At 64.6% G+C, this 10,341-nt stretch overlaps 1 protein-coding gene across 1 annotated transcript in view; it reads right to left on the minus strand.

The window, feature by feature from the left end:
- The window catches only part of LAMA5 (laminin, alpha 5), a 50,438-nt gene that overhangs the window by 10,080 nt on the left and 30,017 nt on the right, over positions 1–10,341 (minus strand). Inside the window, exons 26-51 of the mRNA XM_006896935.1 lie at positions 9,700–9,842; positions 9,514–9,620; positions 9,279–9,432; positions 8,751–8,911; positions 8,565–8,673; positions 8,270–8,367; positions 7,598–7,799; positions 7,393–7,519; positions 7,018–7,157; positions 6,515–6,630; positions 6,090–6,298; positions 5,654–5,858; positions 5,398–5,542; positions 5,159–5,299; positions 4,837–4,998; positions 4,232–4,333; positions 4,068–4,151; positions 3,234–3,464; positions 2,535–2,648; positions 2,120–2,247; positions 1,837–1,917; positions 1,544–1,758; positions 1,258–1,358; positions 991–1,171; positions 744–893; positions 245–396 (exon numbers count right to left, since the gene is read on the minus strand). Coding sequence (XP_006896997.1) covers positions 245–396; positions 744–893; positions 991–1,171; positions 1,258–1,358; positions 1,544–1,758; positions 1,837–1,917; positions 2,120–2,247; positions 2,535–2,648; positions 3,234–3,464; positions 4,068–4,151; positions 4,232–4,333; positions 4,837–4,998; positions 5,159–5,299; positions 5,398–5,542; positions 5,654–5,858; positions 6,090–6,298; positions 6,515–6,630; positions 7,018–7,157; positions 7,393–7,519; positions 7,598–7,799; positions 8,270–8,367; positions 8,565–8,673; positions 8,751–8,911; positions 9,279–9,432; positions 9,514–9,620; positions 9,700–9,842 — 3,758 coding nt within the window. The remainder of the gene's footprint in view (positions 1–244; positions 397–743; positions 894–990; positions 1,172–1,257; positions 1,359–1,543; positions 1,759–1,836; positions 1,918–2,119; positions 2,248–2,534; positions 2,649–3,233; positions 3,465–4,067; positions 4,152–4,231; positions 4,334–4,836; positions 4,999–5,158; positions 5,300–5,397; positions 5,543–5,653; positions 5,859–6,089; positions 6,299–6,514; positions 6,631–7,017; positions 7,158–7,392; positions 7,520–7,597; positions 7,800–8,269; positions 8,368–8,564; positions 8,674–8,750; positions 8,912–9,278; positions 9,433–9,513; positions 9,621–9,699; positions 9,843–10,341) is intronic.

Raw genomic sequence — 10,341 nt, forward strand, 5'->3', positions numbered from 1 at the left:
GTGTGTGTGTGTGTGTGTGTGTGTGTGTGTCTCTCTCTCTGTGTGTGTGTGGTACAGCCCGCCCTCCCGGGCAGGTGGTCTACGGGTGTGTACGGTCAGCCCTGGGGAGGGCTAGGCAGCGTGATGATTCTGGGAGGGCAGTGGCCGTGTAGGGGACTATGGGCAGAGCTGTCGCCCTGGCAGAGTGGTGGTCCCAGGACAGCTGAGCAGGATGGTGACCCCAGGGGAGGGGGCAGGGCAGCACCTTCAGGGCAGCAATGGAGGCATTGAGATGGTACAGACGGGCCCAGGCTGCAGAGCTGGCGTTGACCCCTCGGAGCTGCTCCCGGATGGCCGGCAGGAGGGCACTGGCCTGTTCCAGGTCGTCCAGGAGCAGGACCACACAGTGGTCACACACTAAGGGCAGGAAGAGGATTTAGCGGGGTCAGCACAGGTCACAGTGAGGGCCGAGGAGGGGTGTGAGGTGACTAATGGAGGTTCCTGGACCAGCATGGCCAACTGAAATCTGGACGGCCACTGGGAGGTCAGTACCACTGAGGGGCGGGGGAGGAGGGGCAGGGGATGGATGTGGGTGTCACAGCCCTGGCTTTGGGGTCAGTTATCAGCCAGGGTGAACTGCTATGGTCACGGTGCAGTCAGTCAGCATGGGGTCCCCAGGTGGAGGCAGTAGGGGTCAGCACAGGCTGGGGGCACCCATGGGGGGGGTCTGGACGAAGCTGTGACATCAGGTGGGGACGATGCACCTTCACAGTGGACGCCGTGGCTCCCTGGTCCACCCAGCACAGGAACCTGGTACTGCTGGCTACAGGCATCACAGCGCTCCCCGCTGAGCCCGGAGGGGCAGGAGCAGCGGCCCGTGTGGGGGTCACAGTGGCCCCCGCGGCACTGGCAGCCTGTGCGTGGGGAGGCAGAGGAAGGCTGGGTGTTGACTCCAGCCAAAGACTGCCCAGGTGCCTGGTCACCTCCCCCTTGCCCACTCCGGGGACTCACGCTGGCAGCCCTGTTCAGGGACCCCCCAGTGTCCAGGAGCACACTCTCGGCATTGGGGCCCTCCGGCACCCGGCTGGCAGTGGCACTGCCCGCTCTGGGGGTGGCACCCGGAGCCCTTGGCGGCTGGTCCGCAGGAGCAGGGGCGGCAGCCAGCACAGTCCTGGAAGCCATAGTGTCCTTCCTGTGGGGAAGGTGGTGGTCACAGTGGCTCCAGCCAGCCCCAAGTGACCTTACCGAGCCCACCGCCCCATCCACCCCGTCCCCTACCTGGCAGTGGTCACAGCGCCTCCCAGCCACACCCGCCTTGCACAGGCACTGGCCAGTGTGGGGGTCACAGGCCTCCGTCCCACAGGGGGAGCAGTCACACCCTGCAGAGATGGTGCAGTAAAGGCCGGGCCCTGACCCCCCTCACCCACCCCAGGATCTTCTCGGCTCCCATGGCACCTAGGCCTTGGGTGCTCTATGGCTGCCCCAGCCACAGCTCCTGGGCTCTGGGATCCGGGCACCCACGGAGGCCCTGCTCCCCACCCAGGCCCGCCAGCAGCTCACGTACGGGAGCAGTTGCCGGGCAGCAAGGCGTTGCCGTAGTAGCCCGGGGCGCAGATCTCACAGCGCGGCCCGGTGGTGTGGCGCATGCAACCGCGGCAGGCGCCCGTGAGTGGGTCGCAGTCGTTGAAGAGCATGTTTGGGTCACCGTTGCCGCTGCAGTCACAGGCCCGGCAGGAGCTGCCCAGAACCAGTGGATTTCCAAAGAAGCCAGGAGCGCATCTGCCGAAGGGCGGGCACGTCAGTGTCCTGGGCTGGCACCTCCGGCCCACCGCCCGCCCACCTGCCCACTCCACTCACCGTTCGCAGGACGGGCCCGCGTAGCCAGGTTTGCACAGGCAGTAGGTACGGCCACCCCGCAGGACACAGCCCACAGCAAAGCTGCAACGGTAGCTCAGGGTCAGCCCAACGCGGTCCCTGTTTCTTGCGGGGGCCAGGTGGGTGAGGTCCCCACCCCATCTGTGCCAGTGAGGAACAGAGTATGGGGCCTATGGGCATCCAGGGGAGCAGGGAAGGGCTGTGAGGAACCCAGGGGGTATGGGGCCTGTGGGCACCCAGGGGAGCAGGGAAGGGCTGTGCGTACTTGTTTGAGGGCACGGCGAGGGGGCAGGGGCAGCTGGTACAGACAGCTTCCGGGCCTCCGGGGCCACTGCTCATGAAGCCAGGCTGGCAGCGCTCACAGTGGTCACCTTCTGTGTTGTGCTGGCAGCCCTGGGGTTGGGGACACCCCCAAGGTGCCCCACTCAGAACCATTCTGGTTGTGCACCAGAGACTAAAGGATCTCGGAGAGCTGCTGTAACTATGGGGGCTGACCTCCCAATGGGCACCCCTAGACCCACCTGGCATGAGCCCTGGACCACTTGCGACACTGGGGGCTGTCTCCCCACTGAGCTCCCCGCCCCAGACCTAGCCTGGCTGTGGACATCAAGCTGCTAGGGGACCTGACAGCACCTCTCTCTGACCTCCACACATCTGTGGCCCCCTCTGGGCCCACTTACCACGCAGATGCCTGAGCCTGGGAGGCAGCGATCAGAGTGGCCATGGCACTGGCAGGGGACACAGCGGCCCAGGAAGAGGCCCTTGGTGTCACGGTAGTAGCCGGGGGCACATTCCTGAGGAGTATGGGGCGGGCTCTGGTAACTGAGGCAGGACTGAGGCATATGGGGGACGGTGTGACATCCAGACTCAGAACCCCTGACCCTGCCCATGGAGCCGTGGATGTCCTTGGTCATCTTTCAGGCTCAGGGCCACAGCCCAAGTAACCACCAGCACATCTTGGCCTCAGTGTGGGGCCAAGACTCCCACTCGTGGGCTAGCCCTTCTCTTCTTGCTCGAGTCTTATCCTCATTCAATCCCAAACCCCTCCAGTGGCAGGGGCCACACTGGACAGAGAGGCTGATGGACAGAGCAGGACATAAGCAGGTGACCGTGAGGTGGCCCAGCCCTCAGGTGAACAGCAGGCATACAAGAGGATGAGTGTTGGGGTGACCAAGGGGATGAGCAGGTATTGGTGAATGAGTGAAGAGCTGGCACCAGTAGACAGAGGAGACATGGACGGGGTAGAGGGGCAGCATGTGCCCACCCACCTGGCCCTGATGACTGGGGTAGGAGCAAGGTGAAGGAGTAGCCAGGTGTCCAGAAGCCCTGCCAGCCACAGTGACACAGGGTGGGGTGACCAGATGCCCGCTCCACCTCACCTGGCATGAGTCCCCGCCATAGTTGGCAGGGCACATACACAGCTCCACGCTGCTGGCGGGAGGCCCCCGGCCCCCTATAGTGGCGACCTCGAGCACCACGCGGTGCAGAGAGATGGCCGAGGAGATCTGTGAGAACAGGGCTCGGATCTGCAGCTGCTCCAGGCCCGCCAAGACCATCATGAGCTCCTCGCGGGACACGGTGTTGTGGGTCTCCAAATGCCGGAAGTTTCCCTACAGGCCAAAACAGGACCCCGACGGGCCACCTCGGTGGGCAGAAGAGTCGAAACGCAGACCCCAACGCGGAGGAGAGAGGAGGGCATCAAAGGGAGAGGGAGAGGCTACCACGTGGAGGAACCCTCATCCCCCCCTCACCCCTCACACCATTTCCAGCACGACTCCGGGTGCGCGGAGGATTTCTACACAAAGTGAAGGGTTTTTACGTGGAGGTGTTTTCTCATCTCAAACAGACAGACTTTCTTAAGTCACAAGCATAGAGCTCCAAGTGAGGAAATGAACAAATTAAATCTCATTTCTGCTCAACAAAAGGAGTCTTCGTAAAAGTTACAATTTAGTCAATGACTCAGAGGTGTTGGGGATGACACAGATCTTGAGAAAGAACATCTGTGACCCTCGGCGAGGGAGGAGCAGCGACCCTGGGCACAGGAAGCTGGTCCTCAGCTGGCCAGGCATGGATGTCCGGCACACTATGGCCAAGGGCCACTCCCTCAACCTGCCCCTGGACCGATTCCTCGGAAGAATGGGCACAATGACCCGCAGCTCTCCTAGGCTGTGCCAGGGCCCAAGAAAGGCCTGGTGCCGGCTGGCCGCACTCACCTCCACCAGCTGCAGGTGCCCGTGGTATGGGTGTCCAGGCGGTGGGTACGTCGGCCCCAGGAAGATGATGCTCATCTGGTTACCCTGCGGAGGTGTACAGGTCAGTGAGGGTCGGTGGGGGCCAGCACTGGGCTGTCCGTACGCTGCTTGGCTGTGCTACCCACCTGCAGCACCACATCCGGACGGCTCTCTGTGGGGACAAAGACGTCTCCACGCTGGGTCTCCGAGCGTAACTCGTAGCGGAGCATGCCCCCATAGGATGACACCTAAAGGCAGGGTGTGTTGGAACAAGATGGGAGTCCAGCCGAGGTGTCCACAGGCCCAGGGGCCACTGGGGAGACTCCAGTGGCCTGGAGCCTGGACACCTTTCTGGCAGATGCCTCTGACCCAGGCAGCCAAACTCTGGGCCCTCCTGTCCCTGCCGACCCTCCTCCTTTAGATGGGCCAGCCCCTCAGTCTCCCAGCAACACTGCCACACACAGAGGCCTACAGCCTGTGTGTCCCTTGCATGGGCCTGGCCTTCATGGCCCCCTCTTCCCAGGTGGTCTATGAGACCCTTTGGGAGTTCTGGATGTGGACACCTTCGCTGCCGCCTAGGGTTCTGGAAACCCATCTACCCAACCCCAGCCATGGACATCGCACAGGTCCTCCACAGCCCACTGGGGTCCCACGTACCTCAAGGAGTGCCCAGCCCTTCCCTGGACTTGGACGCTCACACCCTCCCACACCTCTCAGCCCGGGGTCTGGCAGCCAGCCACACAGCACTCACGTGGTCCCCCAGGTAGGAGGGCGGGGCCTGCCAGTACATGTCCAGAGGGGTCTCAGGCCCCTGGCGAAGGTCTGCGTGCAGCAGGTCCGTCCCTGCTCTTCGCTCATGAGGCACCACCTGGCGGTCTCCACTCAGCAGCGTCCAGCCTTCCATGTCCACAAACTGTGTGTGCAGAGGGAGATGAGCAGAGGGGGAGACCGGACCAGCAGCAGCTCACTGCCTGGTTGAGGGCCCATCGGCCTCTTAGCCTTCCCTCAGCAACTGGTGCCCCTCGTCCCTCACCTCACCCACCATGCTGGAGCACCCCCAGGCTGGCACTCACCTCCCTGCGGCCGTGAGGGGAGCTGTCACAGCGGTCCGTGGCCCCAAAGCAGAAGCAGCTAGTGCAGCCTTTGGGGTTGGCAGCGTCCAAGGAGAAGGTCCCCACACGGCACTGGTCGCACCTCGGGCCTTGAACGTTCTCCTGCAGAAGCCAAAGTAAATGCATGACGCTGGGGGACGCCAAGCCCCCAAAGGCACGCGGCCCCGCCCCCCCATGGCACCGCCCACGAGAGCCTGTACCTTGCAGTGACACTGTCCCGTGAGCGGGTCGCACACACCGGGCGCCGTGCCCGCTTCGTCACAGTCACAGGGGAGGCAGGCAGGGTAGCCGTGGAAGCCTGGGGCGCAGGTGTCACAGCGGCGGCCCACCACGTTGGGCCGGCACCTGCAGGGGGTCCAGCTGGCTGAGTGCCCACCCCTCACTGCATTTCAGCTGCTGCCCAGGGCCACTCAGGGTGGGGAGGGGGGGGTACTGTGAGCACCAGTGACTCCCCACCTGCACTGTCCACTGTCCACGTCACAGCTGGGCTCGGTGAGCTCCTGGACTCCTGGCCCCGAGCAGTTGCACTCCTCGCAGCCGACCAGCGGGTGGCAGCCAAAGGTCTGGGGTTGACAGCGTAAGCAGTCTGGCTGCAGGGTGCGTGGGGGGCAGATGCACTGGCCCGTGACCTCATCGCAAAGGCGCGCTCCACAGTCGCAGGCTAGGGGGGAGCAGAAGGTCAGTATTCCCTCTGCCCTCCAGTCCAGGGTCCCCAATCTCAGCTCTGGTGGTGCAGTTGGGAACACATCCGCTCCCATCCTGGGAAGCCCTGATCTGGTCCTCCTCCAGCCCTGGGGACAGGGCAAGACACACTCAAGGCTGTATTCCCCAGCCAACCCCTCCCCAGGGAGCCCCCGGGGTGTAGGGCACCCCACTCAGGCCGGGCACTCACGTCTGCAGTGGGGGAACCCCCAGTAGCCGGTGGCGCAGCGGGAACAGTCTCGGCCAATGACATGGGCACGGCAGGGGCACTGACCCCCATAGGGCTCGCACGTGGGACCTACAGCACCCACTTCATGGCAACCGCATGGCTGAGCCCCGTTGTTGTAGAAGAGGGACAGGGAGATCGCGGCCTTGCGGCAGAAGGGGGACGAGCTGGGGCTGCGGTGGGGAGCAAGGTGAGATCTTTCCTGGCAGCATCTGGCCCCGCCCACTGCCGTGCACACTGTCATATGGCCACGCCCACAGCTCCCACAAGGCCCCGCCTACACCCCCCTGCGTCCCGCCCACCGCACAAGCACCTTCATCCCACTGCCCCGCCCACATCCACTTCGCCCCCAGGCCCCGCCCACTGCGCCCTGCCATGGCCACGCCCACCTGATATGGTAGCCCTGTGCCGCACAGTGGTTGATAAAGTCGTAGGATTTGTCCAGCGGCTCCTCCTGCAGGTAGCGCGAGGTGTAGACATCCTCAGGGACCACCAGCACGTAATCCTGAGGGACGGGGGGCTTGTCACCTTCCCATTGGCCCAGCAGGGTAAGGCTGGGGGCTGTGCCCATCACAGGGCACTGCACGGGAGAGGCCTCCGTGGAACTGGAAGCTTTGAACAGTCCCAGGGGTGGCACTCATGTGAAGCCTTCCCCCTCCCTCTCCCCTTGTAGACTCCACCTCCTCCGGGAAGGGTCCGGGGTCCCCTGGGAGCCTCCCATGGTGGGTTCAGGGTCCCCAAAGGCTGTAGGCCTGTGCTGGCCAGAGTCAGGCAGGTGACACGCCCGCAGAAAGACTGGTGCATGTGTGGCAGGTCTGAGGATGGGACCCTGACAAGAACCTCTGACTTGATTAGGTCCCCCAAGCTTGGCCGGCCTGCACAGGGGGCTCACCAGCCAGAACCAGCGTTCCTCAGGCACACGCACAGTCACGGTCAGCTCGCTGTCAGTGACGTCCAGCACCGTCTGGCCCTCACAGACCACCAGGATGCGGCAGCCATACCCATGCGGGCAGAAGCTGGCATTGGCCTGGCCTGGGAGGAAGGATGCAAGTCAGGCCTCTTCCCCACTGACTGTCCACATCCAGAGGCCCAGGCGACTCATCCAAGCACAGGTGAGGGTGTACCAAGCACTGACCAGTCACCCCACCTGAGGGCACACTGACCTAACACCCAAGCACCCACTGACCTGACGACCTAGACCTCCCAGTGTTTGCGACCTCAGCGGGCTCAGGCACGGATCTGCTCACAGGAGCACATGACCACTTACCATGCCAGATGCGGCCCCCGCTGACCAGCACCTCCACAGGGAAGGTGGGGTGAGAGGGCTGGTAGCCATGCAGCAGGAAGGCGTAGCGGCCCAGGGCAGGCACATGGGTGGTGAAGACCACGGTGCCCTGTGAGGAGGGTTGGTAAGGGGCAGGCTAAGGCCACTCGGGGGGCCCTGATTGGCCTCCACCACCTGGGATCGTCACCTGAGGGTGCCGTAGCAGGGTAGGCTCAGCGTCGGGGTCCACAGCGGTGGGGGGCCGAAGCCGGGGTCCAGCTGGGGGTGTCCCTGGGGTGAGCTCCTGTGAGTGGGTCAGAGGGAGGCTGGGCGGCAGCGGCAGCACTTGGCAGTCCCGGAGGATGATGGGCTGGGGCGGCTTGGGGAAGCGGGAGGGCAGGCAGGCAGCGCTGGGGGTGAGCGGGGGGGCTGAGTCAGGGAGTACTCCTTGTCCCGTCACTGCCCAGCTCTTCCCCTGTGCACCCCTGCTGCCCAGCCCTCCTCCCACCACCCAGTCCACCCCGCTCTGCCCAGCCCTCCCCCCAGCACCCAGTCCACCCTGCGCTGCCCAGCCCTCCTCCCAGCACCCAATCTGCTCTGCGCTGCCCAGCCCTCCCCACCACCACCCAGTCCACCCTGCGCTGCCCAGCCCTCCTCCCACCACCCAGACTGCCCCGCGCTGCCCAGCCCTCCCCACCACCACCCAGTCCACCCCGCTCTGCCCAGCCCTCCCCCCAGCACCCAGTCCACCCCGCTCTGCCCAGCCCTCCCCCCAGCACCCAGTCCACCCGCGCTGCCCAGCCCTCCTCTTGCAGCTTTCCTGGTTCCCGCACCATCTGGTCCTGATCCTCACAGGGTCCAGCCCTCCCAGCCTCCCTACCTCTTTGGACCAAAGGTGCCGTGTCGGCTGATACAGTGGACTTGAGGCTCCACAAACTCCATGCTGGACTTCTCTGCAGGCACCAGGGTGACTCCGTGCTGTGGACAGAGAAGCAGGGAAGGTGTAGGTGTAGGGAAGGGAAGGTGCCCTCTGCTGCTCACAACCCACCCTTGGTGGAAACTGCTAGTGCTTACCCCCTCCTCATTCAGGTCTTAGTCTGGCATCTCCTCCAAGAAAAGCCCTCGCCACCCCACCCCTGCCAGTCTCACCCTCAACCCCGCAGTGGCAGGCATACCAGGAAGAAGCGTGCCTGCTCGGCCGTGAGCCGGATGCTGGCCTCTGTGTCCAAGTGGAAAACGGCCAGGCGGTGCTGGGTGTCCACAACGGTGCCACGGCACAGGGTGCTGAGCAGGAGGGCGGTCAGTGGGTGAGGGCCTCTAGTTGGCTCTCCCCCCTCCAGAGCCCAGATTGCCCAGCACACCTGTATGAGCAGGGGTAGAGGGTGAGCATGCCCTGCTGGGGGGCCCGCTGAGGGCTGTGCACGGCCACCCCCACCTCCTGGTGGGCTTCCTCATTCGCATACTCCACCACCAGCATGTAGAGACCTGGACCAGGCACCGCCACCTGCAGCTGTACATCCACCTGGGGGCGGGGGGCCATCAGAGCGGCTCCCGGCCCCCAGACAGGTCTGGCCCCAAGGCCTGCCAGGTGTCCTTCCCTGTGGCTCTTCTTACTCTACCCTCTGCTCCTCTGCCCAAGGACCGACCCCCTTCCCGCCTCTGCCCTGCCCACAGGTCCACCAGCCCAGGTCCCTGCTGAGCCTTGAGGAGGGCCCTGTCAGTCAGTGGGGTGAAAGCCATATCCAGCTGCTTCATAGTGAACACCGTGAAAACTCAAGAGACCAGGACCTCCAGGCCCCTCTGTGACTGAGGCAGCCTTGCAGTACCCTAGCCAGGCCCAGTGATGGGGAACCCTGAGCCACCCAACCCTGCAGGGCCCAGACACGCACGTCACTGCCCAGGCAGGCGGCCAGCAGCGGATGGGAGGGGCTGAGCTGCTCCAGGGGACAGGGCCGGGGCAGGCTGTTGTCCTGACGACAGAGGGCATCCTGCCCGGTGGCCGTGGGGAAGCCATTCAGGGGCAGGTGGACATAGAGGAGGCAACTGAGGGCACACAGGGGTCAGCATGGCAGGCAGCCCTGGGATCCCGGGCCAACCCCCACCCTGTCCTGCTGGCAGCCTCACTTGTCCGAGGAGGGCTGGGCGGTGGGGTGGTAGGTGCAGGCCTCCGTCACCGGCAGCTGCAGGAGAGCAGCCTCGTAGTACGTGCTCGGCAGGAGCACCACGTAGTCCTGGAGGGAGAAGCTGCTGGTGGTCCCCAGGCTCGCTCCCACCACGTTGGCCCACTCCTCCCCTGCACCCCCTACTCACCAAGAGGACCCCTTCTGCCTCCACTAGCAGAGCCCAGGTGCCAGGGTTCATCACAAAGGGCTCCCCAAAGCCCCTCTGGGGCACCATGACAAAGGCGGGCTCTGTGCTGGGTGGGAAGACCACACCCTGGCTCTGCTCTGTGCCTGTGTGGAAGGGGCTATGAGACCCTGGTCCCTGGAGGCCCCCTGTGCCAAGAGAGCCCCCTTAACCATAACCCAGGCCCCCAGAGCCTAGCCCGTGATCCCCAAACTGTCCTCAGGTCACCCATGCAGAGCCTAGAGTTGGGGGGACTGAAAGTGGGGTCGGGTAGGGTGACTCGGAAGGGTGAGGGATAGGAGTAAGGGTAGGGCTGGGCCACAGTGGGCAGGATTGGAGGTAGGGACAGGGAGGGCAGGGGACAGTGAGGGGCAGAGCGGACTAGTCTGTGAGGGGTAGGGACAAGTGGGCTGAGGATAGTGAGAGGTGGGGGTGAGGTGGGCTGGGGCAGTGAGAGGTGGGGGGTGACGTGGGCTGGAGGCAGTGAGAGGTGGGGTAAGGTGGGCTGGAGGCAGAGAGAGGTGGGGGGTGAGGTGGGCTAGAGGTGGGGGGTGAGGTGGGCTGGAGGCAGTGAGAGGTGGGGTGAGGTGGGCTGAGGATAGTGAG

This window comes from Elephantulus edwardii, unplaced genomic scaffold (assembly GCF_000299155.1).
Source record: "Elephantulus edwardii isolate Elephantulus edwardi_28Jun2011 unplaced genomic scaffold, EleEdw1.0 scaffold00193, whole genome shotgun sequence".
NCBI lineage: Eukaryota > Metazoa > Chordata > Mammalia > Macroscelidea > Macroscelididae > Elephantulus > Elephantulus edwardii.